The sequence below is a fragment of the Myotis davidii genome, unplaced genomic scaffold (genome assembly GCF_000327345.1).
Source record: "Myotis davidii unplaced genomic scaffold, ASM32734v1 scaffold502, whole genome shotgun sequence".
NCBI classification, from domain to species: domain Eukaryota; kingdom Metazoa; phylum Chordata; class Mammalia; order Chiroptera; family Vespertilionidae; genus Myotis; species Myotis davidii.
In genome coordinates this window covers 780,267-799,535 of record NW_006293000.1, presented here as the reverse complement: position 1 = coordinate 799,535, position 19,269 = coordinate 780,267, and the positions used below count along the sequence as shown (strand labels likewise).

The following is a 19,269-nucleotide window of genomic DNA, read 5'->3' as shown; positions in this document are numbered from 1 at the left end:
ATTCTGTGACTTTAAGTGAAACCACGTATAATGAGACATTTTACCATGGGCTACTTAAGGTAAACAGTTAAGTTGCTGTGACATCTCATCAACATCATAATGCAATGATATTATTTGAGAACCTGCGGTACCATAGACTAGGCTGGAGGCTGGAGGCCCAAGGTCAAGATGTGGGCATGGTGGGGTTTGCCCGAGGGCTGTCCTCCGAGCTCACAGGTAGGCAAACTCTCTTAGTCTCTGACATGGACACTAATCCCATCAGACTCAGGGCCTTACCTTCATGACCTAACGCCCCCAAAGTCCCCAGGGCCAAAAGCCATCACAGTACTGGTTAGACTTCAACACAGGAATTTTGAACACATCTCCTTGGCTTGCGTTTCTCGGGGGTTTTCCTCCTACTGCGAACTTTGTATTATTGCCTTTCACTTCCCGGGCGTGTACCTAGTTGTCCTGGGCAGCCTGACCTGCTCAGAATCGGGACCAAGGACCTCGTGCCAATGCGGTCCTCCCAAAACTGTGCAGAGTCCGTGGCCACAGTGAGCGCCCCAGGGACCCGGCGGTCTGGACTGTCAGGGCGGCCTTCCCCGGCAGCCCCATGCTCAAATTCAGAATGTTACAGCTGATGACTTTCAACTGAGTCCTTCGTGTCGACATTATGTATTTTTCTGTGCAACCGTGTTTTCCTTTTGGATGAGAGGTTGCTTGGGAGGGAGGAGCCAGAAACAACCTCTTCAAGGTTTCCCTCAGAAAAGTGCCCAGTCAGAGGGGTGTGCCTGCCTGTCTCCCCAGGGCCCCACGGCCATGCACATACAGCTGATCATGGAGCGGCTGCTGAGGAGGGTCAATCGGACCGTGATCGCGATGAACCGGCAGTCTCCCCACGTCGTGAGTATCGCTTCGGGGCCCCCCCCAGCCGTTGCTGCCTCAGCGCCCCACCTGCCTCAATGTGAGACCTGGGACGAGCGTTTGGACCAGACTCACAGGCTCCACCCAGCCCCGTGTGCATCTGTGCCTGCACACACTGTGGCTTGGGCGTGAGGGGTCTGGAACTTTCCAGCCTCCCCAAATGGGATGGGTGGTGTGTTACCACTGCAAGCAGATCTTAACTCTGACTGGTTTTCTCTTGTGGGAAGACGACCCAACAGGGTGGGAAGGTTAAGGGGGAGTGTTTTTAAGGATTCCCTAAATATAAGGCATGCCGGTCCATTCCTGAGGAGTCTTGCTCAGGTTGAAGGTTAAACAAAAGACTTGTCTAATACATTAAAGCGGAGACCCACCAAGACCCACCGAGACGTGTGGGCACCCCAGGGAGACTGATAACGCTGTTTCTGTTGGACCGAATATTCTGAGTATTTAATATTTTATTCAAGGAAAATCTGAGTCTTTGTGAGCAGAAAACAGGGGGTTTTGGTAGCTGCCTTCAGCATTTCCTCTACCATCTCAAGTAATTTAGTTCTGACTGTTTCTGCAGGCTCTGTCTGGATCCTCCTCATTAGACCCATAATAGTGACAGCTCCCAGCTGTAGTGCTGATAATAGAAGTCATTAGCCAGTTATTTGTGTGTTCCAGAAACTGTCTTAAGCACTTTATAATTCAACAAAAGCTTGCACCCATCCTGTTAGGAAGCTCTTTCATTAGCTCCATTTTTCAAATGAGGAAACATGCAAAGAGTGAGGTTACAAACATGCCAGAGGGTTGAAGTAGGGTTGGGACCAGGCAGCCAGCCGGGCTCAGAGCCTGGGCACGTTGTCAACCAACCCCGCCCCCAGCAGCTTTTACCATGTTGTTTCCAACTGTGCCCTTTAGGTGCTCGGGAAGAATTCGGGTCAGTTCAGTTTCCCCCTTCCATCCTGGTTCCACTAATGTTCAGGGTGCTTATAGGTCAGCACCTTGTTCAAAGAAAAGTGCTTTTTGTTAAAAAAAACACACCAAACAAACATTTTCAAGAACCTGTGATTAAGATGCTTTTAGAAGTGCCTGTGTTGCTCTGGCCTCTCATTCTCCATCTACTTTGTCTATTAGATGTCAGAAAATATGACTGAAACCACAGGTAACTATTGAAAGCCAAGTTGTATCATTATAAAAGCAAAGCATCTTTTATTTGTGATATTAAAACATATAACTAGGTTTTCATTAGAGGACATAGTAAGAAAGCTATCCAAAATTGCTGTAGTAAATAAAAACCATTTATTTAGTCAAAGAATATATATTAAGGAGCTGCTGTATGCCAGGTGCTATTCTAGACACTGGAGATACATAAGGGACAGAACAGACAGAAATCACGACCATAGCAGAGCTTCCTGTCTAGTAGTTACAGCAACAACAGATAATACAAATAACAAATAATGTTAGAAGGAGATAAGTGCTCTGGAGAAAAAAAAAAGTGCGAGATAAGGGTGGGAGAATTTAAACAAGATGGTTAAGAATGACTCCCTGGAGAAGGTAGAACTTGGACAAAGACTTGCAGAAGGTGAGGGAGTGTGGGTGTGTGGGGAAGGGCCTTCCAGCGAAGGCAGAAATCCTAAGAGGTCCCTGATAGATCTCCATATAGTGCTGGAGCCGATCCAAATAAGAATGTAGAGAAATGCCTGCAAGCAAAACGTTGTCTTTCTGCTAGATCAAAACTCAGGATGATCCAAAGCTTATTATAAAAGGATCCAGTTCTTGTATTAAAGGTGTAGCTACTGGCTGGGCACACCGTTAATGTTATTGCCACACCATTGCTGCCATTATGTAAAGAATATTTAAAGAAAGGCAGGTTGGTAACTATGCTGACTAGGAAGTGATATATTGATACACATAATGATATAGATAATACTATGTCTGAATTTAAATTTACCATTCAGCTCCTGTTAATAGAATCATCCATTACCCCTCTTGTTGTTTAACTCAGGGATGTTGGCTCAGTATGTTTGAAGGGAAGGATGAGGACTTGAATGTGAAAGTGGCTGAACTGCTGCCATGTTTCTGTTAAAGCAAGATGATGGCTGTGGACATGGCTGAGATGTATGAGTGACAGAGGGACCGAGCGAGCACAGCGAGAATGCTTGAGAAAGATAAACATAAGATGGAGAAAGCGAGGGAAAGACATACAAAGAGGCAAAGACACAGTCACAAAAAGAAATACACACATACATATATATAACATAACCATATGCACACACACTATATATGTATTGTTTTCATAACTATATAGATGGCTTAATAAAGTTCTAGATATTCAAGAATAGTTAAATATTAGAGGGTTCATTAATAAAATATATCAATTAAATAAAAGGAAAAATGCTTCATGACTCCAAAGATGCCAAAATATATGTGATATAACATCTATTCCAAATTAAGAATAAGAGATGTTTTTAACATGCAGGCACCAGGCACACATTAGGTAATGGCCATAAAAAGGAGAATTAAAATATTAAATCTCAACACTGTTGAGATTTTTCTATAAGTTCTAGCCAATGTAATAAGACCAAAAAACCCCACTCTAAATATAAATATTAAAAAGGAAAAATATAATTGTCATTATGTTTAGCTGAAATGGCTGCCATATCTAGGGAACCCAAGAGAGTTAACTGAAATCTTAATAACTGATGAATAATTTATTAAACTAAGTGGTTTCAAAATAAATATTATTCAGCGAACTTTCTATATAACAAAAATAGCTATGCAGAAATTTCAAAAAAATGTTCATTTAATGTAGAGTCCCAAAAATATTAGAGTAAAAAATAAATGGAAGATACACATAATGAATAGCCCAATAGAAGTGATAATGCAGGATATGCATGCCAGATTTGAAAACATTGTAATGCTGCAGTAATTAAAATAGTGTTGGACTCAAGCAATAGAGTACATATATCAACAGGACAGAACTGAGGGAATTTAAAAGGAGCCTTTCGATTAAATGAAAAATTTTACCTTTCAATGGGGAAAGTGAAGAATTTTAATAAATTTTATTTGGAAAATATATGAACAGTGTGGGAAAAATCTGTTTGACTTTTATGTTACACCCACAAAATAATTTTGTTATAGAATGAATGGCTTAATGTAAAAATAAAATAAAAAAAATCCTAAGGCAGCTAAAAGAAAATACAAATGAATATACACCCGTGGTGGGCAAACTACGGCTCTTTGGCCCCTTGAGTGTGGCTCTTCTTAAGCCTTGGGAGTACCCTAATTAAGTTAATAACAATGTACCCACCTATATAGTTTAAGTTTAAAAAATTTGGCTCTCAAAAGAAATTTCAATCGTTGTACTGTTGATATTTGGCTCTGTTGACTAATGAGTTTGCCGACTACTGATATATACCTATTTTTAAGAAAAAAGATTCATGATTTTTTTAAAAATTGAAAGGCCCTAGCTGGTTTGGCTCACTGGATAGAGCGTCAGCCTGGGGACTAAAGGGTCCCAGGTTCGATTCAGGTCAAGGGCATGTACCTTGATTGCAGGCACATCCCCAGTAGGGGGTGTGCAGGAGGCAGCTGATTGATGCTTCTCTCTCAACGATGTTTCTAACTCTCTATCCCTCTCCCTTCCTCTCTGTAAAAAATCAATAAAATATATTTTTAAAAAATTGAAAGGATACCATCAAAGAAGACAATAGATTTTGCTAGGTAAAAAATTTAAAGTCTTATATGTGAAAAAAAATTTTATATAGGCAAATGAAACTTTAAGCACCAAATTGTAAAAGTTCATTTTAAAATATGTGACAAGTGGCTAATAGCCTTAATATTTAAAGAGTGATTACAAACCACTAAAACATATTTTAATTAAAAAAGGATAAAGAATATGAGCAAACAGCAAAAGGAGAAAAATAAGTGACTGACAAACCTATGGACAGAATGTGTAATTCAAAGCAGGAAATGCAAATTAACCAAAAATGAGATTAAATAAAAGCTCAATACCATGATTAGGTAAAAACCTGGAGAAACAATGGTGTAGACACTGATGGGAATGTAAATGCAATGCTGGGTTGCAGTATATGTGACAAGCCTCAGTGCATTAAATTTACATTGTGTTATAATTAGAAAAATCAACTTTTAAAACGAAAGAGGTTAAGATAGACTCATTCAGAAGGAGGAGTACACGAGTAGACTTGGTTGTTTTGTGTTTAGAAAGTCGTTCCCTCCATCCCAAGAACAGCTGTATATTCGTGTTGTTTTCGTAATGATGCCAATACAGGAAGCTATTTACCTCTGGACATTTGCCCTCTGGCTAGAAAAATTATAATCAAATACATTTGGATGAAGGGAAAGCACATTAAATATGTAATTCCTGACCTCAAAAATAGAAATGATAGTAATCAACTAATAGGTGCACAGTTACACACGCGTGACATACTGGGAGTAACTGGCTCCCGGCTCCCAGAGTTGCTGAAATGACATTGAAGTGTTCCACCAGGAGCCTCACTTCCTGTCTTCTCTGTTCCTCCGCTCTGTTTTGCTGTCTCTCTTTTTCCTCCAAACCATATTCCTCCCAACAATCTAAGTATTCCAGACGTTTCTCTCTGGACCTCTAGCCGACAACTCTGCCTCAACAAGAAGCTGGAGTCCCCAAGCTGGCGTTTCACTAGTACTCTAGCTGAGATCATGAACGCAGTGGCCCCTGGCCTACTGGCTGCACAAACCTTTGCTGCTCACAGGATGTGGGAAGCCCTCCACATTCCTCACCCCAACGTTGAAGAAGTCGATTCGGGCAGAAACAGCACAGCGCGTCCCCTGGGAACCCTTGGAATGTTTCCAGTTTGCTTAGTCCTTGCTTAGGTGATTGGCTGGGAAAGCCAAGTACATGTGCCCAAATCTTATTTGTCAGTTGGTCTAAGGCAGTGGTTTGGTTCTCAACCTTCCTAATGCCACGACCCTTCAATACAGTTCATCATGTTGTGGTGACCCCCAATTTCATTGTTACAAATTGAACATAATTAAAGCGTAGTGATTAATCACAAAACAATATGTAATTATGTATGTGTTTTCTGATGGTCTTAGGCGACCCCTGTGAAAGGGTCATTCAACCCCCAAAGGGGTCGCAACCCACAGGTTGAGAACCGCTAGTAAGGGGTTTGGGGCCTGTGTTTTTTCTCCTGCAGGGGAGTTTTGTTGCGTGCATGATTGCCATCCTGCGGCAGATGGACGACAGCCACTACACCCACTATATCAACATTTTCAAAACCAACCAAGACATCAGTGTAAGTTGTCTTCACTAAGTCCTGGTGACCTTCAGGATTCTTACATTCCGCATAAATAGTAACCAAAACTGAGCACCAGGTGTCCAGGGGTCTCTCCCCATCCACCTTCTTGCCAGCTCCTTTCATGCGGGGTCCACAGTGATGAAGAAAAGGAAAGTATTGATTCTTTCTCTCTGGGATAGGATTTGAAGACGAGTATAATTTATATACCCGGGGTCCTCACTCAACCCCCTGAGTTTCTTGGGCTTGAAGAGAGCTTTATTTAGAAACCGTTGGGAGATGTTTTTGCTCTCAAAAGAGGGTAGTGTCTTATTTTTAGGGACAATAGTTACTCCTGCCTGGCAAGGGTTTTAGGAGGCAGAGGTGTGCAAGGTCTTCTGAGATGTGGTTGAAGGCATCCTTTTCAGTAGTTCCTGGGAAGGGAGACAAGAAGGGGTAATGCCTGCCCCTTACAACCCGTATATCTTCAGTTGAAAGTATCCCATTCCCTTGTTTTAAACAAGAAAATTTTTCTCAGAGTTACTATTCAGGGTATAAGCAAAGGTTACCTGAGGGACTAAGCCAGGCCTCTGGCTGCCGCCAGAATTCTTCCTTTCAGGGATTTTTTAGCGGCTGGTAAATGTCCCTGATGGTATCATCTTGTAAGCAGTGAGCTGGACATGGATCTGGATTAGCAATTTGATGTCCCATGGCAGTGGTCTTTGCTCTCAATCACTTCCCATCGTCCATGCATATTTCAGTCTTCTTTATGCTCTAGAGCAGCCATTGGCAAACTACAAAGGGGTCGCCGGCCCGTTTGAAATGAATAAAACCAAAAAAACCCAAAAAAACAAAAAAAAACCCCGTACCCTTTTATGTAATGATGTTTACTTTGAATGTATATTAGTTCACACAAACACTCCATCCATGCTTTTGTTCCGGCCCTCCGGTCCAGTTTAAGAACCCATTGTGGCCCTTGAGTCAAAAAGTTTGCCCACCCCTGCTCTAGAGTGTCTCCTTTCTGAATGGTCTATGGCCATTGCACACAAGGACACCCAGCTCCTTTTATGCCAGTCACCCTCCATTTAGTGAAGTCCCATGATGGAAAAACACAGGGAATTGGAGACAAACGACTGCTTATTAGTATTTAGTAGTTGGCCCAGTCATGAACTCTCCGAATGCTGTATTGGACCATGTGGCTTAATCTGGAGGCCTACTCAGGCCATGCCCTGGCAGGCAGTGTGGCACAGGACCCACAGCAATGAGTAGGTGTGCCTGCGAGGCCAGGTGCATGAGAGTTAGGAAGGAAGGGGGGAGGGGAGAGATGGAAGCTTCCAGTAGGGTAGCATTGTTTCTCCTCCATAGGCAGAAGGTGTAGTAGATTTAAGAACCCAGAACTGGGTTTGAGTTCTGGCTCTTCCACTTCCTTCTATGAAATTTTAGGCAAGCTTTAACTTCATTAACCTCAGTTTTCTCATCTGTAAGGCAGTACACAGTACCTACTTTGAGGGGTTACTGTAAGTTGAGTATTGATTGAATCGATGCATAGAAAATGACTAGCTTTGTGCTTGACATGTAGTTAATGCCTTGGAAGATGAGCTATTTATAACAATAATCTTATTACTATTATGATGTAGTTTAAAATTAATATAGAAATAGTTTAATGACTTTTTAAAAAGTTCCTTCAAAAAACAAGTAGAACAGTGGAAGTTATACTAAATTCAAACTCTTGACAATTTGGCTCCATTAAATAAGCCAAAAAAAAAAACACACACACAAAAAACAGTTTTAACTCGTGTTTTCTAAAACAAGGGTGAGCTCTTCCCCCTCTATTATTTAATTAAAAAGATTATCCCCATGGGAATTGTAGGCTTTGGTGGAGGTCTATGTTGCACCCCTAGATCTTCAGACTTTCAGTAGATTGCCCCTCCTCCTGCTGCCTTCTGAATGAATCACTTGAAAGACTGGGAAGTGGTCGATAAAAGGAGGGATTGGCCAAACAGCTGTTTTACTTAAAAGGGGGCTATGAGCAAAAGGAACTGGGAATTGCCTTCATTATGCCATCACTGTTTACCCTTAACTTAGCTTACCAAGAGTTCATTGTGGAGTCCTTGGCATCCAAATCGAATCCTTGTTCACAAACCATGAATTCTTGTTGAATTGAGGGGAAAGATTAATAGAATAGTTAATGAATTGGTGGGAACACTTAAAATCTGATGAAAAATGTTAAGAGGCATGAAATATGTCTATGATTTCAGAATTGAAGAAAGCAAAGTTTGACTCTTATTGAACTGAAAGGAAGATTCAGGGGCATCACAGATTTTCCAGCCAGAGTTGCCCTCACTCCCATGCTGTTTGGCATCCAAAGTGCAGGGAGTTAACCACCTTGGTCCGTGTCCCGAGGAGTACAGTTCGAAATAGAGCCCAGGCCCCCTGCCCCCCACGCCCTGTGTTCTTTCTGCTACATGGTGTAATTCATAAGATAGAACTGCGTTGGTTCGGTGTTAGAGAAATTGGACAGGGTTTCCATTTCAGGAATCGGAGTGGAAAATGTCTAAATTTAACTAGCTAATAAATAAAAAAGCTTTTCAAAGTTTTTAGCTTTGGTTTTTAGCTCAGTTGTTCTGTGTTCCTTTTTGCTCATAGCCCCCACTTTGAGTAAAACCGCTGTTTGGCCAATATTGGGCTTTGATTATCAGTTAATACGGTCATCATGATCCACTGCTGGAATCTCTTTTAAGGACCAGTTAGGACCCTTCTCCCAGCTTTCATGTGGCTGCCTTCCTGGAATAGGAAGAACCCTGACTTTGCTTCTTATTTATAGCATGTTTGTTCTGTTCTAACAATAATAAAGGAAAATTGGACTCAGTCATTTGAAATATCAGTTTTCCAACAATTGTTGGTGAATTTGTTTTAAATGCAGTGGACCTATTCAGATAGCACTGGACTTTAAACGGAGAGTCAGAACCCCATGTTTTTCCCTCAGCTCTTCTGCTTCCTCGTTTCTACAACTTTGAGCAAGCTGTTTAATTTTTCACAGCCTCAGTTTTATCATTTGTAAAATGTGGGCAGTTTTTTCATCAGAGTATACGATGTAAGAATCAAATCATACGATAGCTGTAAAATGCTTGCTATCCCCAAAATCTTATTAAAAAGCTAAGCTGTCAGTGAGGGACTAGGACGGCTTATTCTGGTGTAGTTTTCTTCTTGTCCACGTGCCGAGGACGGCTTATGACATGTAGCCCAGTTTTCCTCCAGCCATTCCTTTGTTCTCTGCAGGACTTCCTCATGGAAACTTTTATCATGTTTAAGGATCTGATTGGAAAGAATGTTTATGCCAAAGACTGGATGGTCATGAATATGACTCAGAGCAGGTAAGCCCGCCTGGGCAGGCCCGGGGCATTTGACTCTGAATACTTCTGACCCTTGAGCAACATGGGCTGAACTGTGAGGATCCACCTATATGGATTTCTTTCAATAAACACAGTAAATGTATTTTCTCTTCCTTATGTTTTTAAAATAATATTGCCTTGCTCTAGTATACTTTATTGTAAGATTACAGTACGTGATACATGTAACATATAAAATATGAGTTAATTGGCTATTTATGTTATCAGTAAGGCTTCCAGTCAATAGTAGACTATTAATATAATCAGCCCTCCGCATCCACGATTCCCAACTTCAGATTAAAAACACAATTTTTGATCCACAGTTAGTTGAATCCGCCAGTGTGAAACCCGAGGGTACAAAGGACTGACTGTAGTTAAGTTTTGGGGGAGTAAAAACTTATATGAGGATTTTTCACTGCGCGGGGGGGTCAGTGCCCCTAACCCCTGCGTTGTTCAGGGGTCACTGCACTTGGGCCTGGTAATAGCTCTCTGACTTTTGTGAAGGCCTGTGAGATCCTTTGCCTCAAATCCACCATCTGTAAAGCAAGGCTCCTCCCACTTCCACCAGCCTGGTTTGTGTGCTCATGTCCCTGATTTCACCGGCTGCTGCGGTTGCTCTGACCCTGCTCTCTACCCCCTTCTCTCTACTGTAGTCTCCTCACCGAATCGTCAGCATCAACTCTTCATGGCACCTGCCAGCGGCTCCATATGGTCTTCGTCATTCTGATGGTCAAAGACGGCATCCTGGCCCTGCCTGCTTTTCTAGCCTTACCCTCCACTCTTCCCTCTGTCTCCAAGCCGCGCTCCAGCCAAACTGGCCGCTTCCCAGCCCCTGAGCGTCTTCTGTCCTTCCCTTCACGCTGCTCTGCCACCTGCCTCACCTCCTCCTCACCTCTGGCTGTCACCCTGCCACTCACTCCTTCAGGTCCTTCTCAGGTGGCATCTGTGAAGGGAGCCTTTCTGACCTGGATGTCATCCTCTCTTCCTTGGGTTTCCCAAACCTCTTTACCCCCTCATTGAATTTTCCATATTTTTTCTTGGGTCAAATGGCAAATGGCCCCCACCAAGGTTTAAATGTCATAAGACCAGGAACAGTCTCTTTCAAAGCAAAACCTAAGCCAGCGCTTTGTAGATTCTGGCCCACAATAAATACTTTTGAATGGAAGTGAAATGAACTAAATACATATGTTCTATTAAAGGAGCTTCAGAATTTTTAAAGAAGTAGATAAAGTAAATCATTATTCTCACCATTATTTTTAGCTCTACAAGGTCCTCATACCTGACTAGAAAAGCCCTTCCCTTCTCTATGCAGATAGAGAAACATTGCATAGACTTTGGATCAGGAGCAGCATGATAGAGTGCAGAGCGTCTCCTCTCGGAGGGCCTGGCTTGTCCCAGCTCTGCCCTCGGGCTAAATTGAGATGCAGCCTTGAATGGGGCTTGTAGTCAGTTCCAGACACTGATCTTCAGTGTCCTCTGCAGGAGTGCTCTGTCATTGGTCTCTTAACGACCTCGGCTGATCTAAAGGTCTTCTGTTGCCAAGTCCAGGTTTGCTTTGCTTTGTTTTTAACATAGATGGGAAGTGTTGCAGTGAGCACGAAGGTGCCTTTCTTACCCTGTGTTTTCCTCCCCAAGGGTTTTCCTCCGCGCCATAAACCAGTTTGCTGAGGTTCTCACAAGGCGTTTCATGGATCAGTCAGGCTTTGAACTTGAGGTAAGCCTGCTACGTACCTAGGAGTTCCTTGGATTCTCAGCCAAAGCATGAGAACCAGCTCATTTTGGAAAACGTCACCAAAGATTTTGTCATTTTCAAATGAAAAAGTTTTCTTGTCCTTTGTCCTTTCCTAAAGCACACATTTTTGTTCCTCTGTCCTCCAAACATAGTCAAACAGGGTTTTTTCTTTTTTCTGTAAAACTAATACATGTTTTAAAAAAAATAATGGTAGAAAATATAACTAAGCAAAAAGACGGAAATTGAAAGACTGGCTTCTGCTGTTAACCTATGTGCTCTGCCTACAGATGGTTCAGTTTCTAAAGAGTGGTTTACACACTTGGTTGAAAGTCCACAAAGTGATAACCAAACAGGTGGTCACTAGCTGCACCTTCATTCATTCCTTCATTCATTCATCAACAAATATTAGAATATTTACATGTGCAGGGCCTGTTCTAGGCCCCAGTGAAGGCACTCAGGGCCCTGCTCTCATGGAGCTTATGTGCCAGCCTACGCTCTGTTGGTGACGTGCTCTGCTGGGTCGTGTCTTTGTATCTGTGGAATGTTAAAAGTGGGGAGTCATAAGTATACATGTAGATGTGTGTATGTATATATGTGTATGCATATCTGTACATATGTATTTGTATGTATGTGCCAAAATGGAATTGAGCTGTGCAGTTCTTTGATAACCTCTATTAATCTACTTTATTTACTTTTTCTTTGATCTTCTTGATGATAGTAAATATTTTGGCAATGTTTTTAATGGCTGATACAGTCCATTGTCTGGCTACTGCATGATTTATTTAGCCATATTCTCATGAACATTTAGATTGTTTCCATTTTCTGTTAGCTTAAAGAGCACTTGGAGGGCTTCCTTGTTCTCAGTATTTTTAAATAGCCATGATTTATTTTGCCAGGATAAAGTCCTGAGGTATTTACTGCTTCAGAAGTTTGGCAGCACGCTAGGGCTTTTCATACATGTTGCCAGATCATTTACTATAAATAGGTATGCTTCTTGGCAGCAGCTTGCCCTTATCCCAGGGGTATAGACAAATATAATAGTTTGGATTTTTTTAAATTAATATTAACATGTTAATATTAATATTTCATTAAAAATTTCAGGGCGGAATAATTGAAACACAAGGAAGTAACAGAAGTCTTGTGGATTTCTTAAAATTAATCCCCGGCAAGTGACTTGCTCCATATGGCACTATTTGGTGATGACCCTTATTAACGTTGTTTTCCTTTTCTTCTCGCCCACACAATTAATTTTGAACAGCTCTGGAACAATTACTTCCATTTGGCAGTAGCGTTTCTCACCCACGAGTCCCTGCAGCTTGAAACCTTCTCTCAAGCCAAGCGCACCAAAATTATGAAAAAGTAAGTGTCCTCTCAAACTTGCTTAAGATTAGGTAAGTGATATTTTCCGTTTCAAAACAAGATTTTGGGTGTCACAGACATCACTGTCCACTGGGTGCCATGTTGTTAGAGAGGTAGCTCTTATAAGTATTTCATCGATTTCCCCAGAATCACCTCTTTTCCCAAGGCCCCATTCATTTTCCCATCACCCATCACATTCTCTGGGAACAGCTGGCCCTCTGCTGGCAGCTTGTCCAAATTGCAGGCACAGTGCCTCTTCCTCCTTAGTGCTTCACAAAGCAGGCTCCTTTGTGCCTCTCCGTAGTCCCTCAGGCACAGAAGCCGAGTGTGACACATCGCCTAAACAGGCCCTGCAGATTCCTGCTCGGAATTCAAAGTGGACTCACGCATGAGAGTGATGAGCGCTCAGGGAAGCTTTGCATTGCTTTCGTCTCGGGTCTGTTTCGGAATTCGAGAGCCTGGAAACTCCAAGGCTGTGCGGTTAGGAAGGACTTGAGGAATTTATCATTTAAAGGCTGTGAAATTTCGGTTCTGCTCCCCCTTCTGGAACGTCTGGCATTCTAGACAAATTGTTTAGCACCTCTACCTCTGGTTCCTCCCGAAAACACTGGCTGTTAGTGGCTCAGAGAGGGGACGTAGTGATTGTGTGTTCAAAGGTAGAAATAAAACTTGTAGATTTCTTTGTGAGGTGGGTATCAAAAGATGATAGATTTTTAAGATAGATACCTGAGTCTCACTCTTTAGAATATCTTAAATGACAGTTTCTTTCAAGGAGAGATTTGATTTTGGCTGGATAACCATAAGTGACGTTTTTGTTTTTATTGTTTTTTAATATATTTTATTGATTTTTTACAGAGAGGAAGGGAGAGGGATAGAGAGTTAGAAACATCAATCAGCTGACTCCTGCACATCTCCTACTGGGGATGTGCCCGCAACCAAGGTACATGCCCTTGACCGGAATCAAACCTGGGACCTTTCAGTCCTCAGGCCGACACTCTGTCCACTGAGCCAAACCGTTTAGGGCTGTAAGTGACGTTTTTATACTGGCTTCTGAAGGCATCTCCAAAGGAGGAATTTGACAAACAGGTTTGGCGCAGTAGCCGCATGAGTAGACTACTCATTTCCAAATGTAGAGCTGAGCTTGTAGGATGGCCATAGGTCCATGTGGAGCTCCCTGGGAACGTTTGCAGTATCTGCTTTGACCCTCCTGCTTCTGGTTTTCCAAGCCCCGGCCTCTGATCTGGAACGTGGGGAGGGGTAGCCAGGCATATGTATTCTTCAAGAGAGTTCCAGGTCATTCTTAGTCACTTTGCCCAAGAAACACTGTCTAGATTAGGGTTTCTCACTTTTATGTCTCCACTATCAACTCCTATAAGTAATCCTTTTAGAAATTATTTTTCTAATCACACCCCCAAGGATTATTAACCCAATAAATATATGCATATCTGTTTATGTACTACTTGTATACCTGTACTTTTTTTTTTTTAAACTATATTTTATTGACCCTTTACAGAGAGGAAGGGAGAGGGACAGAGAGCTAGAAACATCGATGAGAGAGAAACATCAACCAGCTGCCTCCTGCACACCCCGCACTGGGGACGTGCCCACAACCAAGGTACATGCCCCTGACCGGAATCGAACCCGGGACCCTTGAGTCCGCAGGCCAACGCTCCATCCACCGAGCCAAACTGGTTAGGGCCATATACCTGTACTTTTTTCATGAAAACAGCAGGCTTTTTTGCCCCCAAGAACCAATTTTCACCCCTTCGGGAGCAATATCCCCCCATGGAGAATGTATGTCCAGAGTTTCCCAATGTGGTATGAGACATGGTTACTCAGATAAAAGTGTATACGTTCAGCATGGTTATTAGCCACCAGTCCCATTACTATACAAACCATACCCCCCTTCCCTTCCCAATAGTATTTCTGTTTTTCATTTCTTTGCTTAACAGCAGCCAGATTGTTTCTCGCTCTGCCCCCTTAAGCCAGCTTGTCAGCCTCGTCTTCTCTGTTACCTTCCAGTGTTTGCATTGGCCCCTCCTGCTGTGGAAGGTGCCCCCCCTCGGGGCTTGGTTAGGTATCAAAACCCGCCTTTCACGTGACCTAGCGGAACACAGGCTATAGGTACTTGTTTATTATAGGCACTCATTTTCACTGCAAATCATTCTCTTGCCTATGGTCTTCTTTCTAGATATGGAGACATGAGAAAGGAAATCGGCTTTAGGATCCGGGACATGTGGTATAACCTGGGTGAGTGTATGACCTTGAATGAGCCTGTGTGATGAGCATGCCAGGATGGACTCTTTTTTATTTTAATTCCAATAACCCTAAGATTAATTTGTCTGTGTGTTGGAAGTGAATGTTGACTCTGGGTCTCTTGTTATTCTGACATCCACTTGTTGTCAGAATACAGTATGTAGGCACCCAGGTCTGAATGGAGTTGATCTACCCACATAAATGTACTCTTTTCTCATGGCCCTGTGGAGGAAGATTGTAACACTTTACCTCCAGTGAAATTATTTTTATTTTCTTACTTTCATTTCAGGTCCCCACAAAATTAAATTCATCCCGTCCATGGTGGGTCCCATTCTGGAGGTCACATTGACCCCTGAAGTAGAGCTTCGCAAAGCCACCATCCCCATTTTCTTTGATATGATGCAGTGTGAGTTCAATTTCAGTGGAAATGGCAATTTCCATATGGTAAGAGGTGTAAACCTATAATTTTACTAATGAACATAGTCAACTCTTATTTATTTTCTTTCTATATAGAGAAGCCATAACCTGAATAATACTAAACAAAGTAGGTCTACAAATGTCCTTTTACATTTCACTTTGTAAGGCAATTATAGAAGCAGATATTCCATCCCAGGCTGGCCTCAAAGCAGTCTTTTTGCTACAGGAGTTTCCTAAAGCGGCCTCTATTCTATATAATAAAAGGCTAATTGTCCCCTCCGGAGTTCGACCACTCGGGAGTTGGACCACCCACTGTGACGTTCGCTGACCACCAGGGCGTGGTGTGGAACAAAGGAAGGCCCTGGCCGGCAGCCAGGGGAAGGAAGACCCTGATCAGCCGGCCAGGCCTAAGGACACTACCTGTGCACGAATTTCATACCCCAGGCCACTAGTCTCCAGATAATTAAAATTGGACTTCGTGCACATTAATCTTATTTGCTGCAGCACCGCGGAGAGAGTAAGGAGGTGAAATGGGAGGAGGATGCAGCAGTCTCTAGTTTAGTGATCTCAGTGTGCCTGAGATATTTTCTCTTTCTTTTATTTTCTTTACCTACACCACGTATTAATATCGAAAGGAAGATTTTGCAACTCTACAGCTCTGCAAAATCAGAAAAAAAGCAATCCCATTGGCAAGGCTAAGACAAGAACCAAAAACAAAATAGAAAATTAGAATCATTAGGCTGTATTTACCTGCATAGTTGTGATAAGAAAATAATGTTTTGGGTAATTATTTTGTGCAAATGTAGAGCAAAGGGTAAAGTAGCATGTGGCTACATTAGAAAGTTTTGATGGGGCCTCGGTGTGCCGTAATGGACGATGTGACAAGTGGTCTTCCTCTGTCTACGCTGGAAATAATTCACAGTTAAAAGGGGGCTGAGCAGGTCTACAAAGGATGGCCGGGCATCACTCCTGTCCGCTTCGAAGGGTATGACATCTCCTGTGAAATTCTGACTCTTTCAGTTTGAGAATGAGCTGATCACAAGGCTGGACCAAGAGGTGGAAGGGGGCAAAGGAGATGAGCAGTACAAGGTCCTTCTCGAAAAGCTGTGAGTATTTCACTCAGCAAATCTCAAGCTGATGACATCATTTAGGAGTGGACAGAACAGGTTTCCACGCACTTACAAACCCACTGATAGTCACAGAATCGCTGGGGTTACCACTCCAGTTGATTCTCGGTGGGGTCAGTGATACTTGCTTAACTGACATGAGCCCAATGCCCATGTTCCCCTGGCCAGCTGGGCCATCAAGGACAGAGCAGGCGGAGGGAGGGAGAGATGTTCAAAGCATTTTGCCCAGTGTTTGCATTGATGAACTTCATCAACAGTGATAACACCTCTAATTATGGCTTCAAATCAACAATTTCAAGGATGGGGACAGAAAAAGAAAACATTTCAAAGTCCACTTTTCATTTTAAAATACCCTGTTCCCTGCTCTGGTCGGTGTGGCTCAGTTGGTTGAATGTCATCCCATGCACCAAGAGGTCGCCAGTTCTATTCCTGGTCAGAGCACAGCCTGGCCTTCAGGCAGAATCCTGAGTAGGGGCCGTGCAGGCAGCTCATAGATGTTTCTCTCTCTCTCTCCCTTCCTCTCTCGCTCTCTCTCGCTCTCTCTCTCTCTCTCTCTCTCTCCACCTCCATGTCTTTTTAAAATCAATAAAAATATATTTTAAAAAATAAAATACCCTATGCCCTTAAAGGGCCTCTAAGAACACCAGTAATATCTCCATCCAGGTTGGTCTTTTCACTGCCCAGAATCCGACATTCATTCCCGCTCTGTGCTCACATTACCATTCCTACTCCCCACCCACCCACGTCCCCAGAGACCTTTACCCTCACTCTCTTGCCCTCAGAACTGTCCATCTCATGCAAGGAATTACAGTATAAAAAGAATGATTAAAACAATTGCATGTTGGAATTAGAGAAAGATTGGGTTTCAAATCCTGCTTCTCTACATTCTCGTAGTTTGACTTTGGACAAGTCACATAACCCATCCAATGCCTCATTTTTCCCCTCTACAATAATAGGACCTATATTTTGGTATTGTTGTGAGGCTGAATCGAGATCATGCATTTTCACAGTGTCTGTTACAGATTTCGCACTAACGTATGTTGGCTACTCTGGGGTTTTGCTGATTACTATTATCCTTCCATCATCCAGGGCTGTAACTATTCTAGACTATTTAAGTCTTGTGTTCTCTGAACTTTTATGATATTGACCAACTGGTGGGAGGTGTGGCTGGGTCATTTTGTTATTCACCTGTTTGGGGGAGTGTTGCTCACTAGACTGTACTTGAGGACAAGTCTCCCAACTTTGTTTGGTTTTGTTTTTTAAGATTTTTTTTAAGGAACCAGCACACTGGGTACTCAGAAATGAATTGATGACTCATCTGTATTTTAAAGAACCAGAAGTCCTTCTTATATTGTTTTTAATGGCTAATAAGATCATTTGTTGATCTTTTTATCCTGTTTCTCTTAGATCTGCCTATTCAAACTGGTTTTAAACCTCCCAGCTTTTTACTTTTACAATTCTAATCGCATACAGGAATTAAAATGCAGAAATTACACACACATTCAAACAGACCCAAAATATTTACAAATGTGAACTCGTTTTTTAGTCCTATAGCTGATTTTTCACATAAAATATCTTATTTTGTTGTTGTTGTATTCATTCTTTCTGGATCACTGCCTCAGAAAAATATGGCCACATAAATCTCCAGTGCCCAAGAATAATTCTAGATCCAGACTAATTCATTGAACACACCTTCCTCTTCTTTTTCTCTTGCTCCCATGTTTTCATCTAATTGTCTAAGAAGCTCCTATAAAAATCTTTGCTCTCTAGGGGTCCAAAGAAAGAGGATTTAATCTCAGTCTTATTTCCAACCTTCTCTTTTTTCTGAAAATAACACTGTATCTGAAGAGCCACGTGTCTGTGTTTATGCTAGATTCCCAGGTTCCTCTAGGCTGGGCATTCACACACAGCTCACCAGAATGCCCACAGGATGCCCTGAAGTGCCAGGCTTTAGGGAGAATAAAGACAGGAAAGATGATTTCTTTCAACCTGAGTAGAGTGATCAGAAAGCATACACAAACCTTTTGGGCAAAGGTTCTTGTTTTTGTGATATTGACAAGAAAACAAAAACCAACAAAAAATACAGTTGCAAATTCAAAGAAGAGCACTGTGGGCTGGGATTCTAGGTGATGGTGGGGCTTGAGGTGAAGCTCTAAAGAAACCGTGGAACTGGAGTAATTGTGTTACCTGAAGGGTGTGTGTCTCCTCATCTGGCGCCACCTGCTGCTAGGACCATGGACAGCGCTCATAGATGGTGCTGGAGTGACAGGATGACATGGGCATTTGTCTCAACTCCACCCTTCAGGCTCCTAGAACATTTCCGGAAACATAAATACCTCTCCAGCTCAGGAGAATCATTCGCGCTCCTGGTCAGCAGCCTCCTTGAGAACCTCTTGGACTACAGGACCATCGTCATGCATGATGAAAGCAAGGAAAACCGGATGAGCTGCACTGTCAATGTGCTGGTAGGTGCCAAGCCTCTAGGATGGCGGGAGGGCTCTGCAGGCCTCCCCTGAACCATGCATATCAGCTCCAAGTCGATCTCACAGACACAAAGGGACCCGGGACCATCTTTATGGAGTCTGTCCTGCTGAGTGTAATGGGAACAGCCACCTCAACTTTGGGCTTGCAGATACCAGCAGCCACAGACATTGAGGATAAATTTGGAAACAGGGATGGAAAATGCAGCAGAAGATCTTAACTCGGCTCTCTTTCTGAGGGCCATCCTCAACCGGTTTCTCTGCCTTGTTTACATGTCGTTGCTTTATCGTTGGAATTCCTGGGCACCGGCGAACATGCGTGAGAAACACTGTACCATGAGTAGAGTG

General features: G+C 42.6%; 1 protein-coding gene across 1 annotated transcript in view; it reads left to right on the top strand.

Moving 5' to 3' along the window:
• The window catches only part of DOCK5 (dedicator of cytokinesis 5), a 148,050-nt gene that overhangs the window by 88,200 nt on the left and 40,581 nt on the right, over window positions 1-19,269 (top strand). The window contains exons 26-34 of the mRNA XM_015565723.1: window positions 790-885; window positions 6,084-6,182; window positions 9,441-9,535; window positions 11,186-11,264; window positions 12,541-12,641; window positions 14,833-14,891; window positions 15,187-15,341; window positions 16,335-16,420; window positions 18,747-18,906. Coding sequence (XP_015421209.1) covers window positions 790-885; window positions 6,084-6,182; window positions 9,441-9,535; window positions 11,186-11,264; window positions 12,541-12,641; window positions 14,833-14,891; window positions 15,187-15,341; window positions 16,335-16,420; window positions 18,747-18,906 — 930 coding nt within the window. The remainder of the gene's footprint in view (window positions 1-789; window positions 886-6,083; window positions 6,183-9,440; window positions 9,536-11,185; window positions 11,265-12,540; window positions 12,642-14,832; window positions 14,892-15,186; window positions 15,342-16,334; window positions 16,421-18,746; window positions 18,907-19,269) is intronic.